Genomic DNA, 22567 nt, shown 5'->3' on the forward strand with positions numbered 1-22567 from the left:
GCAAAACTTCAAAAGACTTAAGTTCTTTAAAGTAGCAAATACTGAAAAACTTATTCAAATGCAGAGCAGACTACAGCAACCAAGACAAAGAACCTCTTCGACAGCTCTGCAGGGGACAGAAAAAGAAACTGTGTGCTTGAATTCCAGCAAAGAAGATTCCTGCTAGGTAGTGGAAGGGAAAGATGACAATACAAATACCAAAGCTCTGCAACAGATTGCTCTGAAGAGCCTGTAAAATATTAAAGGTCTTTAGAACAGGTTAGATTAACATCTGCCAAGGACACCAACAGCTTGGCTTGCTTTGGGCTAGCAAATGTAGTCTAGTCTTACTTTTTAGTTTTCAGAGCAGACAAAAGTATCCATTTCTCTGATGAAATATTTAAAAAACCCACACAGGTATATTAATTACTAGAGTCCCAACAATATAATTAGTGTTATGCAATCAGATACAACACAGACATTGTCTTTTTCACAATATAAATTAAAAGAGTAGCTAATTCAAGTTAAGGAATCCAAAGCCTAGAGGAATAGTACCTGTACAAATAAAATGTATTTCAGTAAAACAGTTGTTTTGAATTAAGTGTCCAAAGTTACCTCCTCTACATTGGAAGCAGTTTTGGCAGATGTCTCCATAAAGATAAGTCCATGCTCTCGTGCAAATGCTTCACCTTCCTCTTTCTTGACTTCTCGTCTAGATTCTAAATCACTAAGATGGAAAACCAAAAAAAAGTTAGTTGCATGGTCTAACCTGTCCATGTAAATATTCTTCAGAAACATGCTATAGGCCAAGAGCCCCCATTAGAACTTATGTACATGTGAGTATCTATTCAAACCCTTACATAAAGTAAAATTATTCTAAGCCTTGCACTTCTAGTATAATGTTATCCATCTACACTATAAAGCTCAACAGATAAGGGACTTTAAAAAATTATTATTAATATCATTAAGAAATCATTTATAAAATAGTTATTTTTCCTAATCAGTAACTTAACTTATTTTTGCTTTAAACTCTTTTTATCAGAACAGAGATTGACTGTATGAACTTATTTTGAACTGTATTAGCTGTTCTCTCCCAACAAGCTAGCATTTAGGTTTGAAACTCCAGGTCTGGCCCTCTAACAGCAGAACAATTTGAAGTGACTGTTACACAATTTCTTGTTTCCTGCCCTCCAAGTGGTTTAGATGAAAGTCAAATATTAAACAAAAGAACAGGAAAAAACCCTCATGAACTGGACAAATAGACAGTTCTGCTTCTGTAAGTCATATAGACATTATTTCACTCTTTAAAGCTTCTTTAGGCACAAGGAATACTCAGTTTGCCCTTCTTTGTAAATATATTACATCTTGAACAATAACTGCTATATTCATATGCAAATAATAAATAAATGAAACTTTATTTAAATATGTTTTAAGTTGTGCATGTAAAAATATTTTCTCAGATACACATTTTTAAACTAAACAGCATGCAAATAAAGAGGCTTAATTTGCAGCCAGAATACCAATAAAAACTATCACACTGGGCTTCAGTGCTGCCATCCTTGTAATTATACATATATTAAAAATAAACGATACTCACTGTGGCATCTATTTTGCAGCAAAGCAGGTTTTTATTATTTTTACAACGACATGCTAGCTCAGATGAGTTACAGAGTCAAGACAATTCAGCACATCGTTTAAATATGAGCACACAATAAATGTCTTCTCAAAACAATTTTAAAGTTGATGTTTATTATATATAAGCATTCCTAGTATCTCAGCTTCAGGCTTAAGATACCTTAAAACAAGGTGTTCATTCCCATGTCCCTGAAGTAGCTATCTGACATTGTATTTCTGAACTTGAGCAATGTTTATTTGCTACTATCATGCTACTCTAAAACATATTTAAAACCTTGATTCACTACAGTGTTATCTCCATGATAGAACAGAAACAAAACAGCTCTTTTTGACTTGAAATAGTGCAGTTGCATCAGAAACAGCAGTGATAACCCAGTCAAAACTCACTACTGGTATCTACACATATTCTTAAAGAGCTTTACTGTTTCTACTAACTACAGCTGTCTTCCTCTTTCTATTCCAATAATTCAAAGTATTTGGTCTTACTAGATCAATATAGCTATGTTTTGTTCTGGAAAGATCAAGTACAAATGCTGTACTTGTACATGTTTTAACACTAGTATTTGTAATGTTTTTAAAAAGCAGCTATTGTATTTCAGATTAAATTCTCCACACTCTTCAAATCCAGCAATCAGTACTACAAACGTTTTTCAAGTGCACTTTTGGGACTCAGAAGAACAAAATTTATTCCTCCAAAAATCTTCTGCTAGTATACATGTTCTTCCTTCCCTCCATCTCCAGTGGTACGCCCTACCATAAGAACTCCCGTAACACACTTTCAGAATAATGCAATATAATTGAACAAGTTCCCTTCCTGTCCTCCTCTGAGGCTTGAAAATAATCCCCTCTAAAACGCTTCTTAAAGAACTTAATTCATGTGGCACCTTAATCTGTAACTTAAAATACATAGAGTATTTATTGTTTGAATAAAACCTAGTTGTAACTGGAAATTACTGAGCTAGCTGCAAGTAGCATATTATAACATACAATCATGTGGTATAGTCTGCATCAGCAGAATGCAAGACAAAAATCTAGTTTAACAGCTAAGAATAATCAGGAATAGTTACAGACGTCAACCAAGTATGCAAACTTTTTAATACTTATCTCAAGTAAACAGAATATTACTACTCCTCTCAGTGCTCTATTTTTACTCACATAAGCTTAAAAACAGTTAGTCAAGGACATCACAAGATTACCAAAGCTTCATTTAATAAAAGAGATTACATTTTTATATTAATTTGTGAAGATTATGCTTATCACATCCCTCAAAAAGAACATTGTTAGTAATTTTCCAGATGATGCATAAAAATGTGGACAAGCTTCACAATTACTTAATGCTCAACACGTTTTTGAGGGGGAGGTAGAGGGTGGGTGGCAGAGGGAAGAAAACAGGAGGGAGAAAAAGGGGGAAGAAGAAGGAGAAATTAAGAGGTGAACAGGCTAGTGCAGCGAACACAGGCTCTTTACCACAAAGCTGTTTCTCAGTAGTATCTAAGAAATGATCTGGCTGTTCACCCTATTTCAAGGGGCAAGCATACACACCATTATTTCAGCTGGCATCTTTACCTTCAAGAATTACTGAGACAAATTAAGGTCAGTTAGGTAAAGGCCCATAACTAATGCGTTATTAAATTCTGAGATCATGCTCTTGATATTTGGAAAAATCCTACATCCAGCAAAAAAATCTAGACATGCTCCTACAGTTCACTGGATCAAGAACTAGAAAAATTACAGATAAACTTAATTTATTTGCTAATGTGTTTTTATAAAGACCTTCAATACAGATCAAAGTCCCAGCATCATCAAGGAACCATTTTAGAACTTTAGACAGTGTAGCTAACGAGAAGACCAAGTAAATCATCGTTTACAAACTGAGTTACACACTTCAAAACTTTTAGTTGTATTTTCATCTCCCAGTGTCTAACAGCCGCCTGGATTCACCAGGAAATGGTGCAAAAGCACTCTCTGCCCCCAGCTCCAGCTAAAACATACAGAATATGAAACAGGCTTGGAATTCAGAAACGTCTTACCATCATCAAGGCATGTACTTTTTACATTTGAGAAAAGTTTTTGAAGTAAATCCTATAGTATGGACTTTTTTTTTTAATAACATTTTCTCTTTTGTGATTCTTAACCAGAAACTAAAGCACTTAAGGTACTCAGAACATAAGGCAGTTGATCCATATGTGCTGCACACTGTATTAACCTAATTAGGAAAGGAAAGGTTTTAGATTCACCATAAAAATAAGCCCAGTGACTGAAAGTAATTTAAAGTTAATGTACTGCCTAAACCCAAGAAAACAAAAAAGCTGAAATCCAGAATTCATTAATCTTTACCACTTATAAAATCATAACTGTTTAAATTTTACCTTTTGTTTCCAATAAGCATTATAACCATGTTGGAATTGGAATGCTGACGAGCATCTTCTAACCAAGTTGTCAAGTGGTTGAAAGTGTCCCTCCTAAGTATGGAAGAGAATGAAAATTAAAAGCAGTATTTCAAGAAACCTTTCCCTTCTATGAGCCTTCTTCTCTACTTAAGTAACCAACTAATTTATTAGTACACATGCTCCAGGGAAAAAAGCTAGTAACCCCTTTGTGAGAGGGAGAACAGGCGAACAAAAAAATCAGTAAACAAGGAGCATTAATGAACTCTGCCTAAAAAGTAATTGAAAACACGTTTGCGACAAAGAGTAAAGAGGATTCTTACAGCTGTAAGTATCTGCAATTTTATATACATATAAAATCTGCTGAACGGCATTTTAAAAGTCCCTAACAGCCTCAACCAATTCCAACAACAGCACAAATAATCACATACTCATACAGTAATATTTGTTCTACTGAAGGCAGGAAATGGTTGACAATTTTCTGTGAGTTTATAAACAGAATAATGAGTTTAGTAGCGAAGTCTTTTAAAGTAAAGTACACTAATATGGCACGTTACAGATTTTACAGAATGTGTACACTAAATATTAAGTCACAGGCTTGTAAAGTGTGTTTAAGATTTCACAAAAGTAAAACCACCTATTTATGAATCAAAGATTCTTTTGCTGGAAATCCAATGGAAAGTGGATGGCTTCCTGATATTTAAAAATAAATGGGGAACAAAAGGAAAAATGTCTAGTAAATCTCTTGCAAAAGTTGTTGCTTAATTCAGCAATGAGACCCAAGATCCACAAAGGGAACCACACATCCTAATAGGATTTTGGAGCCTGCACATTTTCACAAGCCAGCCACAGTACCCACAGTTCTGCAGATAACATGTTGTATAGAGACTTTATTCAGTACTGCAGAAAAACCGTAGCCACTTCTAACAGCTACTACAGAAATCACACCAAGACGTGTAAACCTCATAAACACAGCAATGGTAGAAGTTTCCTGGTATTTTTATGTAACCGGACTTTGACGTTTTACTATTTCATGCCTTCGCAGGATGGTATTTCAGTAAAAAAATTTGCTATAGTTAGAGAAAAATTATAGCTCATACTAATAAAAACAACAGAAAGGAATTCATGAAATATTTCAGGGTCTTTCCTAGTTCCAGAGGTTCAAGGTCAAATAGTTTATAATACCACTTCATTTCATTCTTCCTGAAGCTTTATATATACTTCTTCTCAACCAGTACACAGAGACAACTGGAAGTATATAGGTTATGCGTTATATATGTTTCATATATATATAAACATATATAAGCTATGTTATATAGGCTGTGTCTTGATTTTGAGTACTTAAGTTGGCAAAATATTAGATTATAAGTATCTATACAAAAAGCCAAACTACATTCAACATTTTAACACTGCTATATTCCATAGCACAATTCTACAAAGACATGCCATTTTAATTGTTACACCTCCTCAGCATTCTCACCTTGTGATATCATACACTAGTAAAGCCCCTGCTGCCCCTCTGTAGTACGACCTTGTAATGGAACGGAAGGACTCCTGCCCTGCCTGTAGAAGAGAAAGTTTCATTATTTCATATCTCAAATTTATTTTTTGGTGCTGAAAACCACAAACTGAGAATCACAGAATCACAGAATTTGACTTTTGAGAGAACAGGGACAAGAAGAAGCGTGGAGGGAAATATCAAGAGAGGGAACAATTGGGAACCAAGTCTCTCATAGTTGCAAAAGGCGGCACATAAGGAGAAGACACCAACTACAGCACAGTGCTGTTAAAAAAATAGGAAAAAAAAAATCGGAACAAGACCTCTAAACCTTTTTTGGCAATCCCTGACAACCCAATTTACTGAATGGCTTCACAATACATGAATCATTATTAGAGCACAGAATGGACTCCTAGCAACTAAGCTCTGAAGACAAATTTGAAAGGAAGCAAATAACCCAGAGCTTCACATTTGAATTCAATAACCCACTCCCTGGGGCAGCTGTTGACACTAGAATAAATAAAGCCCATTGTAAATAAATGATGAATGACATCTTTACGCCCACCATCTGCTGGTGTAAAGGTTGTTGGAAGGCCAAGGATGCAGATTTTATCCGTTATATCATAAACTGTAGCCAGCTTTCAACAGTCTTCAGATGGAATTCTTTCAGTAATCACTTTATTATAAAAAACAGAAAATGTTTCTGAATTCAATTTTACACAATTCTGCACCACAGTTAATCCATTTCCTCTGTACTTGATAAATAATACTTGTCAAAACAGCTTCAGGATGCAAGAATCATCTTCATATGCACTGGTGAAAAACTTCAGAATCCTACATAAATCAGACAGTTCTCACAGAAAAGTATTCTGTAAAAATCTCAGCACTTAACAGAACCAGATCTTGAAAAATAAATATTCATAGTTGTAGACCTTGAACTCTCCATGCTCATGCTTTTCAGAAGTGCTACCTAGCACCCGACAGTTGTCAGAGGAAACATTTACTTTAATATTTACTAATAACAGAAGCCTTAGCATAATTCAAAGATAAGACAGAACACAATTAATACTAATACTGATGCTGAAAAAACCACTTATGCAGTAAGATAGTTATCTGCAGAACTAAGAAATTTTCCCAATTTAAACCCGTGAAAAGCAAGAGTGAAATATTTATCACATACAAGCTACCCTTCAGGCCTACCCTGAAAATTAGTGTACTAATTGTACACTAAAAAAGAAAGCGTAACTTTTTCTTCTCGCAGTTACTGTACTTTTAATATAAGGTCGTCTTAAATTCAAGGAGAACTTGATCTCAATTCTGTTACTGAACAAGAACAGTGCCACAACAGGTTTTGACATGTTCAGTCTTCAGAAAGCATCCTTGTCTTCCAGAATACTCAGTTACTTCAGTTTAAGAAAACACTTTATCTTAGCCTTTCCAGTGGAAGAAGTTATGAAAGACAATATACGTACTAGTTTAAACACAATTAGAATACAATAGCATATGCAGTTGGCCGAGAGGCCAAGTGCATCTTTATGTAAACTATGGCAATAGAATACAGACAATCTGCTAGAATGCACCAAGGAGCAGTAAAAGCCCCCAGTTTAGTGCCGTACTTGGTTCCCTACACAGAAGCTCTACAACTTTTTCTTGATGTGGTGACTAGCTCAAGTGCACGGTAGATGCATAAAGCATTTTTTTCTAACTAGACAACAGAATTTATTGTTACCAGTGTACTCCACGTATTGCCTAAAATCACACATGAAGTAGACTTGGCCTACCACATAAAGATTGCCTGTTCCACCTTCATAAATTCCACTCTGATGCATGAAATTGTTCATCTCCCCGAGTAAATTAATCACTGTCAACCAAGATTATCGGAGGTTCTAGTAGATCTTAGAAGAATGTAGGAATTGTGAGTTCATATAAGAATCATTTACAAAAGTTTGGTATCTAAATCCTGAAAATACTGTAACATTTTTAATGGTGTCTCATTTGCCCATGATGAAATTTAAGTATCATTGCTTCCTGAAGGGAAGACTGGGGAAAAGGTAGAAAATGTTACCCCTTCCTCACCAAAGACACTATCTTCCACATAGCAATAATGAATTTGTGCTTACATATAAAACTGACAACACAAACCGAATACCTTTCATTCTAAACAGAAGAAAATTGAGTTTCCGTAAAGACACTTCATGGTATTTATATTATATATTTGAAAGGTGTTTGTGTTGTTTTATATATATAGATATATGTAATTTACTGTCTATTTTAACTATCAGATCAGATGAGAGATCTAGAATAGCAGGGTTAGGCATACAGAATACACTCCACAGCTTTTTTTTTTTTTTAGTACCATCATTACTTTTAAGCATTTTTAAACTGACAATTTGCTCTCTGCCCCCCCCCCCTCCCTTTTTCCCCCAAGGGGAGACAAGCTATTTCAAAGACAACAAAAACCACGAAAAAAAGTAAAGGCTATTAGCCAAAATCAACTTTTTCAACATTTTTAAAGAAATATGTGTTATAATTGTACTTTGTCTAAGGAGCAACAGATAGAAGTAGTAGTATGGAAACTCAGTATAAATGAAAAACAGCTTTGAAATCAGAGAAAAGTCCTTTATCTTAAGTGAAATTAACACTGTTCTTACCATCCCTTCTATGTTCTCCCAAAGTCCAGTACTTCCCCCCCCTCCCTTTCCATATTAAAAAGCTTTTTTTCATAGAATCACAGAATAGTTGAGGTGGGAAGGGACCTCTGGAGGTCACCTGTTCTAAACACACCTGGCTCAAACAGGGCTACTCAGAGCAGACTGCCCAAGTCCACGTCCAGGAGGCTTCTGAAGATCTCCAAGGATGGAGACTCCACAACCTCTCTGGACAACCTGTACCAGTGCTCACTGTGGAGAACAGTAGTGGCAGCAGCCACTAAACAAATGCTAAACAGGGTATTTCCCAAGGCCGTATTACATCTGGTACAGGCAACACAAACCTCTTCTCCAAGGCAGCCCCTGGGTACAACCACTTTCAGAGCTACACAGCAGTGGAAGTGGGAAGATGGAAGATCTTTTTGGTTAGATAGAACATGACAGCTATTTCACATGTAGAAACTCTAGCTCAGACAAGGTTGCCTGCAAGAACCATAAATGTATATTCAACAGGCCTGTACACACATTCTCTCTCTTCAGAGAAAAAGGTGCTAGCTCTGACGTAATTCACTGATCGTGAAAAAATGCAGGCCTCTGATAAACCACTGATGTTTTAAGCGCTAACTAACATTCTTTTTGGCCATTTTCTGGACTGTAAGCTTTTACAATTCATATCATGCTGGTTAACAAAAACCTTCTGGTAAGAGGGACCATATATTCATAGTTCTAGGAGTTGCAAGTCTTCAAAATAGTACAAAAATCTTCATCCCTGCTTGAACTGTAGAACGGCATGGACATATATCGCATGTGCTTCTCTAAAAATACCTCAGTATAGAGGCCAAAACATTTTCAAAATAGTGATGTAAGCAGAACACGAAGCATTAGGTCACTAAGATACAGAGATTTAGGGCCTGCACTGAAGTTTTCAGGAATATTTAAGCTATGTAACTGTGTTACCATTGACACAGTATCTGTGACATTTGAGAAAAGGCTCCAAGTGTTACTATTCCTATAGAAAATCTCAGTGCCATTTCCAAGTGTGTGGCTTAGTCATGTAGGTGTCAGTTGCAAAACGTGCAGGCAAGTCTTTGCTATCAAAAGGAGTTTCCTGCAAATCTCTTAACAGCATATTTTTGAATCTATAAACTAAGGAAATAAATAAATAAGAACCACGATGCAGTACAAGAAAGTAGTTGGATAATGAGATAGGATCCACAACAGCAAATCTCCCTAGAAAAGAGGCCATTTATTTTACAGAATTCTGTACTTTCAGTGCTGATGATTTTGGAAAGTTTCTTCAAAGTTATCTGTGTACAGCCCAGCAGGCCTTCAACATCCAAGCTGACCAACAGTTTTTATTAGGAGGAAACTTTATAGTATACATGTACATGAAAAATGAGAAGCTATAATGCACCACTGGTAGCAGCTCTAGACTCCTTCACTTTTTTTAAAAGGGGCATATGTGTGTAATATGTTCAAACCCAGTAACAGAACACCTTATTCACATTGGGAATTATTACTCATTTAAATTTGTTTACACTTTCATAAGCCATATAGAAAACTAGAAAGATATCTAAGAAACAACCAACTCACACAAGTGTCACGCTACCTATGACAACTGCCAGTTGGGAACTACTCCACAAAGTTGATCCCTGGAACAAAATGTTCCAGAAAGAGAGAAGAGCAATACATACCCTTGAATATAGTTTTGAAAGTTATAAATAAATTAACAGCCTTTTAGTCACATGGCAACTTGTTTACACAAATGCATTAATCTTTCTTGCAATTACATCTCTACTCCAAAATAAAAAGAACTTTAAAGTGACTTACTAGTACGTAGTTCAAAGAATAAGCACAGAAGCAGTATAAAAATTAAAAAAACCCTGCTCCTTTCCAGCAAAGACATTCCCAAACAAGAACAGAACTAAGGCCACTTATGAAAAAGAATCCGTAACAATTTAAGAAAGTGTCAGAATTTGTGTGAGATTCAGCCAAGTTACATATTACTTCAGAATAACCCTGTCAGCATCCTAAAAAGAACTGAAATTTTAATAGGACTAAAGATACCCAAGGGTGAAACCATACATATGTCTAAGTACAGATCATTTGTACATCTGCCTTTTCTTCTGATGTTGTTGAATGCATGCCATTTAGATATCCACAGCAATTCCCAACAGATCACAGAAACAAAGCTTTAGTCCTCCATTATTAGAAGTACCCTTATTGATTTATTTCAGGTCATAAATATATTTGAAACTTTCAGGTTTTAAGTAGCTAGCCTCACCAAAATAGGAGTTCCACTACGGACAAAAGGAGGTAACTAGCCCTTATTGTAAAAGCCACAGATAAACTGACAAGAAATTTACAACCAGCCATAAAATAAAATATCAATAATCATGCATTTCAATAACCAAATACATGTAAGCACATGACAGACAAAGGTTTGGGAACACTAAGCTAGAAGGTATATCAAGTTCCCTTAGCTTCCTGAAGTGCCATCACAGTTGTGAACAGTAACTTAGCTACTGGCACTTAGTTCAGATGATAGTCCTACTACACAAACTGCAACAGGAGTAATGGATGAATTCCCCCTGATCCATGAATTCAGAAATGAATTAATGCTCTCACATACCAGCAAACACAGTCTGTGAACTGATGATCAAACTAGTTTCAGGAACCAAAATGGATCCTATGCAAGTTCTTGATGTTACTTCACAGCAGTAAAAGAGGGCCTTCAGCACTGAGTCCTCACAACTTGAGCTGCAAAACGTAACCATTGTACCTGCAGGAATGTGGCTAAAGGGTCACATTAGTAAAAATACAGTAGAAGAATTCACCAACTTCCCATGACCATAAAGACATCCTCTGACTACCAAAGGAAGTAGCAAATATCATGAAGTAGACAGTAAAGAACTCTTGGGGGTGAATGCTACATCCTGGCAATTGTCACTATCACTAAGGTGATATTCTTATTCATTTAATGAATTAAGGGAACTTTGGTTCTACTAAATCCAAAGCATTTGCAAATAGAGGAAAAATAACTGAGTTTCCGAGAAGAATTAGTATATTCAGAATATCTGAAAGTGGATGGAGAAGTCACGCCGTGGTTTTAGGAAAGAGAGATGTAACTTCAACAGTCAGGTCTTCCACTTTGCACAAACACATTTTTTTTCTGCAGGCTCTCAATTAGTAGAAAACATTGTAAATTTAATTAGAAAGCTCATTTGTACGGAAACCAAGAAATTGCCTTATAAAAAATATGACTTCAGATATTTAGTGTTAGTCTGAGCAAGACTAGTCTTAGTCTGAACATGACTAAGGTGTTCTAGAAACATAATAATGAATAAAAATAAACATTTAATCACATTTCTATGAAATAAAGCAGAAAGATATTTAAAAATACAGTATTTAAATATACAGGAAAAATTCTTATATCAATTTAATTTAGAGAACATACGTAGTATTACTTAGTATCATCACTGATCTTTCCCCCTGCAACGTCTGACAGAACTTAAATTCCCCCTTTCAACTACTGCTTATTTTTTTCTCATCAACAATGACTTGTTAGTAATAGTTAATACAATACAGAACGTCCCCCTCAATGACAAAATGATGGCTACTGACTCAGCCTGGTAACAAGCCCAGTATCTCTTTACAACAATGAATTTTTTTCTGAGAAGAAGCAATTTTAATACTTCTCAGTGTTACACTACCACGAGACAAACTGCCTCATCTACACAGCTTGTCTAAACTCACAAAGCTTAACAGCTCCCAGAATGGTATTTTGATTCTTACCAGCTTCTACAGACCACTTCTAGTTCTCTAAAAGTTATTTTTGAAGTTGGCACTAGCTCAAATACCACACTTCCACAGAAGAGTAGCTTAACTTCTCGTAGCTGGCAATTACCAACTAACCAGTTTTGACAAAAGTATCTCTCAGTCTATCCAACTATTGAAAGCCATTACCAAGATTAAAGACACAGGACAAGACAAATGAACAATTTGTTCCAATACCTGCACTCCCCTTGACTGACCTAAACGCATCAGAAAGGAAAAGTGAAACCCAGCGACTCACAGACCTAAAAACCTGGGCATGCCACAGCACACATAGCAAGCTTGCAGAGCCCAGCAGTGGGGAGATCAGGAGCAGCCTGCAGCTTCAAGAGAACAACGGGACACACTATTTGCTTGTGTAGACATATGATCAGCAGTAGAGCAAAGACTGCAACAGCTAATGCTAAGTATGCAACGGCCACACTGAGTATCTGTCATGGAATGTGGGCTTTGAATTTTTGGTAGTGGTGGCTTAGGGTTTTTTTGAGTGGTGGTGTGTTGTATGTGTTTTTGCAACAAACTAGTTTTACTAAACTACCAACTCACAGGATGAAATACTGGACTACAATTTCTAATTGGCATACGTGCATTCCTTGATTTGTTCCAGTTTGGCCTTATCCGAAAGGAATTCAGTTTGTGTACTCCCACATGAAAACCAGACCGCAGAAAGCAGAGCTAACTCCCGTAATACACTCCTGATCCAAACTAAGATGCTAATGACAAAGTCAAATATTCTTGACTTACAACACAAGAAAAGCACACAAATAGATCTCACATACATACAACAGTGTTAGCTTCAGTTGCCCCGTAGGTTACAACATACTCCCACAGTGAGGTACACTGCAGCTTCCATATATCCCCATTATCAAGATAATACCTTTCCTTGGAGCTGCAGTGATTGGCTGAAGACAACACAAACTGAGGACCACTGCATAGAAATATCTGGCCAGAAAAATCTGAATTAAAACGTGATTGTCTTAAGAAAGCAAGTCCTTATTTCATTGTTAAGCAGTCAAAAGAAATTTTATCCAGTTCTCCTCTTCTTACATCTACGCTCAAGATGCTTCCTGTTCAGTGGTGGATTGAAACCAGGTATGTAAGGCTAGTGCTAAATCAGAAAAGTGATGGTGCTGTGACTCAGTAAGCACCAACTGGAAGCAAATAACTCACAAGTTTCCTTAGCCACAGGGTAAAAAAAGCCTTCTCTTATCAAACAGAAGTTGTTACAGCTTCATAAATACAGAGATAGCACCACTAACAGCTAGCAGTTTTTACTAAGAGAAAAAGAAATTCAGGAAATGCTCAATGCAGATACACAATTACAGACACAGTAACACTGGTCATTATGGACATCTCTGGGTATCTTAACACTTGTAGGTATCTCGAGAATTACCTCATCATGTTTCTTATTTTGCTATTCCTTCAACACACTTGCATTCAAGATCAGAACTGTAAGTACAATCTGACCATACTCTTCTATACATTTTCACAGAGAACTTCCAAGGAGGCACAGGTGTTAGATGCAATTTCAAGTTATTAACTTGTAAAATAAGTAAGGTACTTTAAATCTTACCTATGAAGTCAGCTAAAATATTGCATTTGTTTACATTTTTATGTACACATACATTCATATATGCATGCCCTGCATGTGTGCATCTCCCTTCATTAATTTGCTATACCAAAAAGCACATACACAAGGCTATGGCTCATGCATGTGTTTCTAAAGGTATCCTAAAATGCTCTTGGAAAAGGAAACAGACAACCCTGCCTTAGAGAACAGTTAAGCACATTTGAAAGACATAGCTATCAGTATGAGCATCTTAAAGCCATCACAAGTGTAGACGCTGAGCACTGAGGTAGAACTGCTCTGTGGTAAAGTGACAAGAAAACAGCTGACTTTGCTAAGGTATATTCTTAACCTGAGCCCCCACAAAAGTCAAAGTCTGGATTTTGGCAGACTTTTTTAAACTTTAAGCTTTTATCAATCCCTTCTTGATTTCTGAAGTATTTACTATCTTCATGATTATAGTGAACTTGAGTTCTTAAGTCTTCTGTGAAAACAGTGAGCCATATCTTTTCTTCTACATCAGAAATGCAAACACTTCCTCTAGAGAATTCTTGATTAAGGCTACTAGACACATCACAATTTCCCAACATGATGTTATATTAACCACACCTGGCATGAATGCACAGAGAAAGACTATCCAGAGAAATACAAGTTCTTAATAATATAGAAAATTTCCACAAAAAATGTGAGGCAAAACATCCAGTCTTACAAATCTGAGTGTTACTTAAGGAAGTTAAACAGTGCAAACAGCAGAAATCTGCAGTTTTAAGAATATGTCACTCCAAAAAAAGGAAATTTTAGCAAATTTTTAATTTTCACAGAAGCCAAAGAAAGCTGCAAGACAAAGTACAGTTTCACATGGATGCTGATGATAGAGCTTACCCAGAACAAAGGGAAAGCTAGTAGAGCCATATGTTTAAATAATTTCTATGATTTATTACTTACCGTATCCCATATCTGAAGCTTTATCTGTTTTCCATCAATAGTTATCATTCGAGCCCCAAATTCTACACCTGAATAGATTTTAGAAAAGATTACATTATTAGCATGTGTCAGAGAGAAGAATATCAAGTACTATAACAGCAAGAATGTAAGTTTAACTCAACACTGTATTTGTAGGAAACAATTCCTTTCACAATCTGCTTTTCGTTAATTTTCCAGCTATTTGAAAGAGCTGGAAAGTTTTCCAGAAGGAAGAAAACTGTTACTTTCCAAGTGCTTTAAAAATGCATTAATTAGAGCAAGTGCCAAGGAGGCATTTCCTACAATGTTTTCCAGATGATTTCGTAGCTCTAGATCAGAGGGAGATAAACATGTGCTTTTGCATGCAAACAGGAAGCTGAAGAGTCACAGTTACTTTAACACTCTGCCAAGGATAGATCGCTAAAGCCAGTTTAGAAGAAATTAAACCTACAATTCTTTATCAATAAAGTATTCTAATGACTATACAAATGTCACCTTCAACAAGACAAATTTTATGATTGTATTAAAACTCATCTGCCTTTATACAAAAATAAAGGGCTTCCAAAATTCTAGCTAGTTAAAGATCAAATTTAATAACTGAGGGAAAAATTAATGTTTCAAATAAAAAAGGAATTTCTTCAGTGGAAAAAAATCAAGCCTTTTGTACCATCACTTGAAGCATTTTTAGGATATTTTAAATTAAGCATACATTGAGGCTATTACTACAGTAGTTAAAATCTGACAGATGTGTAAAGATAGCAGACATATGCAAAGGTTATCAAGTTTCCATTAATCTGTATTTTTTCTGAAATAATGGATATATGAAGCAAAGATCGAGTTGGTAGGTTAAGTTTTATCTAAAATTGGTCACTGTCTAGATTTGGGCTGAGGTCTTCCAATTAAGCAGACCTGCTATGAAGTATTCCAAATGTCTCTGCAAAAGCTTATTTAGAACATTTGGGGGGCAGCATTGCTTTCTGCAGAATGACTTTTGGGGAAGGGGCAGGTAGGAACCACTATTCTCCCTTCCCCAAGGGCCAAATAAGAGCAGTGGGCCAAACAACATGGTGCTCTCTTTAGCATGCAAATAACTTGCAGGAACTGTACACAAACAAATTGAAAGAATGGAGGGGGAGGGGCAGAAAGGAGGAAGCAGGTGAATGACAAGGCTTTCTCTGAAGTTGATTGCAAAGCCAGGAGAAGGTCCTTTGACTACTACAAGTGTCAACACTGCAGCTGTTACTTGATCTCAAAATGCACATACAGAGCTACTGATTCAAATCCAGCAATCATCCTGAACGTTTAGTTTCCACAAACAGCCCCACAGAAAAATTAAAAGGGTATTTATTCGGTTCCATCAAAATATCTGCTGAGAGACAATTCTGAATTTGAAAAAACACACAGTTGGATGGTAAGCCTGTCCTCTTAAAGAAGGAATAGAAAAGGCTCAGGTTTACAGTAAGGGCATGTCCTAAGGGCAATACGCAAACCAAAGAGAATGTTTACAGTGTCTTTTTGTCATCCATTTCTACCTACAAATGTTGTGGGGAGTTTTTTACGGTTGGGTGTGTGTTTTCTTGTTGTTGGATTTGGTTTTTTGGGCTGTGTGGGTGTGTGTGGTGTTGGGGTTTGGTTTTTTTTTTTTTTTTGCTTTTCCTCCACTGCCCCCCCCGCCCCGCCCCCCCCAGTTTTCATTAAAGGTAGCGTTTCTCTCTGAATTTCTTAAATCTTACAGATAACACTTTAGGCCAACTACACTAAAATTTGGGGCTGAATTTTGCACAACTCTAGATGAAAAGTCTTCTTTCCACATGTCCAGTTTCAGTCTCCCTTCTCCTCTAACAGAGTTGCTCACAGCAGGAATAAAATCTGCACTCCCATGGGCTAAAACCATTGTATCATATTAAGAAGAGTTAGTCTATGTAACACAAGCCTTTTTATTGAACCTACAGGTTCCCAGGAAGCACATTAGGTAACTAACATCAACCCATCCCACCTCGCCCTGTATAGGCACTCATACAACTTAGAACCCATGTTCTTTATTTATTTCTGTCTTTCTAAAACAGTTTGGGTAATTGGGAGAACCACTCTCCTGACCAAAACACACACGCATGCCCTCTCAGTTCAGCGAAAGGAGGCTGCTTCCAGCCTATGTCCCTTCTTGCCCTTTCCAAGCAGCTTTCCATGCTCCATTTCTAATATCCCTCATTATGCTAGGTTCATGTCCTCATCCCACTAGCTTCAATTCCTGCTCCCAGATTTCATCTAGCTGTACACCAGACAAAAGACCTGGTACTACAACCACCCTGCTGAAGTGAAGCTGTTTCCCACAGCCGATCAGTTTGCTGATGTGACAGGACTGCCAAAAGCGTAAGTGATATATAAGGTGTCATGTATTTGGCAGGCCCAAAGAAGAAAAGATGACAATAACTCATGCCTCCCTAAAGAACTCAGGCTCTTTATTCAGCCAGCCTATCTGCTGCTAAGACCTCAGAAATATTTGAAAACTGATGTTAGCTGAAGAATTTGAATTATATAAAGACAGCCACGCACAAGGTGTGGGAGGAATGTCAAGACAGAAAGGGAACCCATAACCAAACCACCTGATACATTCTGTTACATGAAGAATATTTGTTTGTATTTCAATCATCTGTTTCAGTACTCCCAAACACAGGAAGCCCACCTATTCCAGGACACAAACTAAAAATAGAGACTAGGGATACATTTTGTGCAAGGCTCATCATGATTAGAGCTGATAGGTTCCTTGAAATAACATCAAGAAGTTCAAAGGTTCTGCAACCTTATCAGAGACTAGCATCTGTTATGCTTACCAGGTTTCACTGTTTCACTCATCTGAAGGCTAAGCTTGCCCACAAAATTCCCACACTATTCCTCATATTTTGTGTGGAAAGAAGTTTGCATCATTTACTGTAGCTAGATCAGAGGCAATGCATTCTGTCAACATGTATTAATTTCCCCTAGTTATCAGTATCAAATCATACCTAACACAAATGGTCCACATTCAATTGAGGAGTCAGGCAGAACACCCCCGTCCCTTCCAGTGAATACCTTCATACTTCAATCCTTCCCCATCCAGAAGTTAGTCTTCCCAAATCGTAAATCTGTTTATTTATCTTTAAGGTTAATTGTGCTTTAGTTTACCTGTAACTTGTCTTCAAGATTCTGTGGCTAGGCTAATATTCTGTTTTCTATGAAATATCTGCCATTTGCATCACCATCAATGTATGTGAAGCTTAGCCAATTCTCCTTCCATGCCGAGGTTTTAGCTTTTCTGTTGAAGATACTATAGCTACGAATTTTGTTTCACATTGTACCTTCCCAGTAAGAAAAAAGATGTCCACTTGGCTTTATTAGCTAACAAATACTGATCAGCTAAAGATTCACTGCTACCTTAATACAGCACAAATTCTACATTACTACAGCACAACAAACTCATAAATGCATGCTGAGGTACCATGGCTGCTTAACCATTAGCACTGTGGAGGACAAAAGAGACCTACCAATAGTGAGATCGTGGACTGGTTGAAATCTCTTGTCTGTAAACTGCAACAATAAACATGATTTCCCAACACCTAAAAGAAAAACAACCAAAATAAAGAAGTTTTAAGCAAATTAAAAACATGTGTTAAGAACCAATAGGTAGTTATTTATGTTATATATTATTTAAAACTCATTATTAGAACTTGGGATACTAGATTTCACCTGCTTTGAATCCTGTGTAACTTTTTCATACCACAACAGCTTTTAAAGTTCCAGAAACATTAAAGTCAAAGTAGTATTTTTCAAAAACAACCAAAAAAATTAATTCTTCTTCCAAAACCGTACTTCTGCCTTTAAAATTAAGTAGAAAAAAATATATTTCCTAACAGACCTTCAAAGTATTATTTCACATCCTCTCTCCACTGTAACTACAGGTCTTGCTACCCCCCTCACAACCCTGCATCTGCTTCCCCTTCAACACTTTCAGCCTTCTTCCAAGCAAACTAGGTCCTCCACAACACCTCACTCTCACCCATCTCCTAATTTATCAGCTGAGGTAACAGCACTACATATATGGCTGCCTAGAATCACTATGTGCCACTGCCCATTGGTTCCCAACAGGCCAAAAAATAGTCCCAGCAGAACTGGCAACAGCTGAGTTCACACTACAGCCAGCCAGACAACACATTGTTCCCCTCAGATATCCTGATTTCCAACCCAAACGGATTAACTACTTCACATCACATGGACAATGGTAAGCAAATGGGCAACTTCTTCTGTATGTGAAAGCACAGAGAAGTAAAAGTTAATGCAGTCAATAGAAGTACTCCTAACTATCTAAGTTTATAAACATAATACTGTTGTTTACTCTTATTTTTTCCTTGTTCTTTTACTTGGAGGGGTCATTCTTCCTGTTCTGGAATATTTCATATTTTCAGCCTTTTAAAACTTGACAGTCATACCTTCGGTTTACATACATTTAAATTCTGAACAAAGGGATAAGGAAAAGAACCATACTGCAAGACACAAGATATGCATAACAGAGGTTTGCATATAGTGACATGGATATTTCTACTACTAAATTCAACAAGATTTTTAGTATGGTTTCATGAGGAAAGCAAGCCTACACAATAGCAATCACTGCCCATCTGTCATTTTGGTCTTAAAAAACTATGACCAGTTTCAACCAAACCTAATAGGAGACCTGCATTTAGTTTTGTTACAAAATGAGCTGCGACAAATTGATGCCACTCTGAGATTAATATCCCAAGTGATGTAGCAATTCCAGCAGCCTGAGCCAATTGTTGGTGCTGCTGTCCCTACTCTCTCCCCTACAGCACGTTCGTGCCCATTTCTTCACGTGGCTTAGATTAGTTCTGAAGCAATTGCAGTTGTCTGCTGGGTTAGCACGCTGATCTGACAAGAAGAGTGACAAAACAAACAGAAACAGCTTAATGCAGAGTCAGACAAGCATGAGGGTTAGTTCAAATGAGGGCAGAGAAATGCAGCAGCCAGCAGATCAACAGCTTAGAGTGGCATGGAACTGCAGCCCAAGGCAAAGCTTGCAGCACTAGCCTTAACATCTCTTTCCTGTAGCTCTCTGGCTTATGATAGCAAGCTCTGTGGGCATAAGAAGTGGATAAGGAATGGGGGAGAGTGCTGGAGGTAAGAAATAGGGAGAAGGACAGGCAGAATACTAGAGCTGTAGGGACAGAGAACACAAAACTAATCTTAAAATAGTAGTATCTTCTACTCACAGAACACTGCTTATATACACAGATAACCACCAATGACACACAGCAGCCCCATCACCGAAGATAATCACGATCCCGCTTACAAAAAACAACCTATAAATCACACCAGAAATAGAATGGAGAATAGCTTTTATCATTAACCCAACAAAGTGATTTCAGTATCATTGGATATATCAGAACCTCAAAGCTACCCAATATTCCTGCACAAATCTTACAAAGACTTGAAAAACATTTCAAAATCTAATCAACAAAGTGACACTTGTTTACATGTCCCAGCACTAGCTCTCAAGTGGCAATCTGGTATTTCTTCTTGTAATGCTAGTGACCAGCGTGTTGGTTCAAGAGGAGATACAAACACTAGCATCAACACAGCAAAGACAACAGATGAGCACAGCCCTTTGATGCAAGCTGTGTCTCAAACTGGCACAAGATGACTACACCTCTAGTTAATTCTATGCAGCATGCCTTTTAGGAGCAGACTGCAGAGTGGTGGGTTCACACCCAGAAACAGAAAAATTAACTAGTTTCTGTCTTAATGCCATTCCTGCTACTTCAGAACGTTCCAGCAAAATACACCTGGAAGGCCCTAAGTTCTGTACTGCCCTGACTGAAAAAGAAGTTCAAAAAGTTGCAAACAAAGCTGCAGCACCTATTAAGTTTAGGTTTAAAATATTTTATTGCCTATTTTTAATAGTAATATTTTAATTTTATCATTTTTAACAGGGAAGTTCTTATGAGAATAGTTTGTGGACCATTCAATTGCAAAGCCTGAGCAGGCTGCACTATGTTAGACACAGCCCAGAACCTGTATCAGGTTCTGGAGCTTAATTAAGATCAATTAACAGTTGCATGGCCACTAACTCCATGGCATACAGATGGTTCAAAGTAACTACGCTGGTTAACTCACTCTATGAGCAAAGTGGCTGTTTACCAGGCATCTCATTCACTTAGCACTGTAAATCTCATACCTGAAATGAGGCAGACACTCTGGGAAAAGTAGCTGAGCATGTCTCATGATAGCCAGTTGCAGACACAGAAAGGACAGATTCAGTTATTTATTAACTCATTCTCCATGTTACTGCCACAATTACTTTAATACAGCTTCAGATAAAGCACCCCCAGAGAAAAAAAAAAAAATCTTAGTATTTTAAAACAAGAAATAAGCAGAGCTTGGTTACACTTCACCAACAACCATGGTAAACAAAAGCTCTTGCTTAGGAACAAATTAAAACAATGGATTACATGCTCAGAGGGGAGCAGTGTGCTTCCCTGCAAGTGCCTGTTCCAGGATCCCTTCATCACTTTTAGTACCCAAACAGTGATGGGAAGTGAAACTTGTGCTACAGTAGTTTTACCCTCTGGCTCTGAATTCCAAACCTCAGCTGGTTCTCCAAATTCCTCTGCCTCTCTTAAGTCTCCTCTTTATCTGGGTGCCACTCTACAGTCAGTTTCCCTAGGTAACGGCTGCCAGAGCTTTGCTGTTGTCCACCTTGGCCCAGCCATGCATCGCCTCCCCCCCTCCTTACATCAACACCAGTGTTGATTTCACTGCTTAGCAAGCCAGAACAGTTTGGTGGTAAAGCTAACCTCTCCCTTCTCACTCACCAAGTTATGCAGTGAGCTAAGCCAAGAAACAGATCCAGCATAAAACTACACTCACCCAAAACACTATTATGTGCATGAGACTAGGGCTACAAAATACATATCAAAGGGAAGGGTTGTTCTTTTCAGTACCAGGCTATGCTCATGGCAGTTAAAAAAAGCAGCTTTGCAACCACAGCACAGGGGATGATACAGCTGAGCCAGTTAAATGGCTCTTGCTAAGACAGCTCATTTGCTTCCTTCTCCCCTTCCAGCTGCTGTGACTCCCTGTGAACAGGGCAAGGAAAGCTCAGTCATCAGCTGCAAAGTCAGAGGTGCACTAGTCAACATGAGGCAAACTTCCAGGCTTTTCTTACCATTAGCAAAACTCATCAGTATTCCTTCCACTTATGTTTGTTTGTCTTGGAAAGTTGATCTGGCTCAAAACTAAAAATGTCTCAAAAAAGGAGGGAAGAGGGAGTTACGATAATTTCCTTACTTGTTCACAGAAGCACCACTATAGCCCAAGAAAGGTGGCAGAGGAAAAGAACTGCAGTAGCAGTCATCCCAACCTAGGTATCAAAACTGAATCCTGAAGACAAGTCTCTTTAGTTAACCTGCTAGCTGCTTCTGATGGGTATGGTATGCTCAGCCCTTCCCACACAGTTTCACCTTACTCAAAACAGCTCTTACACTTTTCTGACCGTACCTACTATTTGCTTGGTTTTATTTTATAGATCACCTTTGTGAGCTGAACTGGCTCTCTCAGACAAGCACTGATGTTGACAGCCTAAGAAGCAGAAGTTCATGGCTGAGACAAGGAGTGGTAACCAAGTCCACCCATTCTGGTGGTGGATAAATATTGAATTAACTCAGCCATCTCACAGAACTGTATTTTTGTCATTGTTACTTCACAAGACAAGGTGATCAATCAGCTCACCACCAACAGAGATGAAGACCTACTCCCCCTTTGATATCCTGCTCTCACTGATCCTCCTAGGTCCTGTTTCCTCCCTTGGAAGTACGCTAGGCTTTGGAAAGCCCTTCCCTGGGCCAACTCTGCTGACTCAGCCACCAAGTAAAAAGTTAACCAAAAAGTAGGTAGTTTCTACTGCATTAGTGGGTTGGTTTAGCTCATGGCAGACTATGAAAGTCACCACAAGGTAAGTCCTTTCATGTGTAATCAACTATGTCAGCTTGGATGCCCATGATACTAAAGT

The 22567-nt window shown here is 37.6% G+C and overlaps 1 protein-coding gene across 1 annotated transcript in view; it reads right to left on the bottom strand.

The window, feature by feature from the left end:
* The window catches only part of RAB2A (RAB2A, member RAS oncogene family), a 44156-nt gene that overhangs the window by 15863 nt on the left and 5726 nt on the right, over positions 1 to 22567 (bottom strand). The window contains exons 3-7 of the mRNA XM_037379397.1: positions 18033 to 18104; positions 14494 to 14561; positions 5482 to 5564; positions 3984 to 4076; positions 595 to 706 (exon numbers count right to left, since the gene is read on the bottom strand). Coding sequence (XP_037235294.1) covers positions 595 to 706; positions 3984 to 4076; positions 5482 to 5564; positions 14494 to 14561; positions 18033 to 18104 — 428 coding nt within the window. The remainder of the gene's footprint in view (positions 1 to 594; positions 707 to 3983; positions 4077 to 5481; positions 5565 to 14493; positions 14562 to 18032; positions 18105 to 22567) is intronic.

Source organism: Falco rusticolus, chromosome 3 (genome assembly GCF_015220075.1).
Source record: "Falco rusticolus isolate bFalRus1 chromosome 3, bFalRus1.pri, whole genome shotgun sequence".
NCBI classification, from domain to species: Eukaryota; Metazoa; Chordata; class Aves; order Falconiformes; family Falconidae; genus Falco; species Falco rusticolus.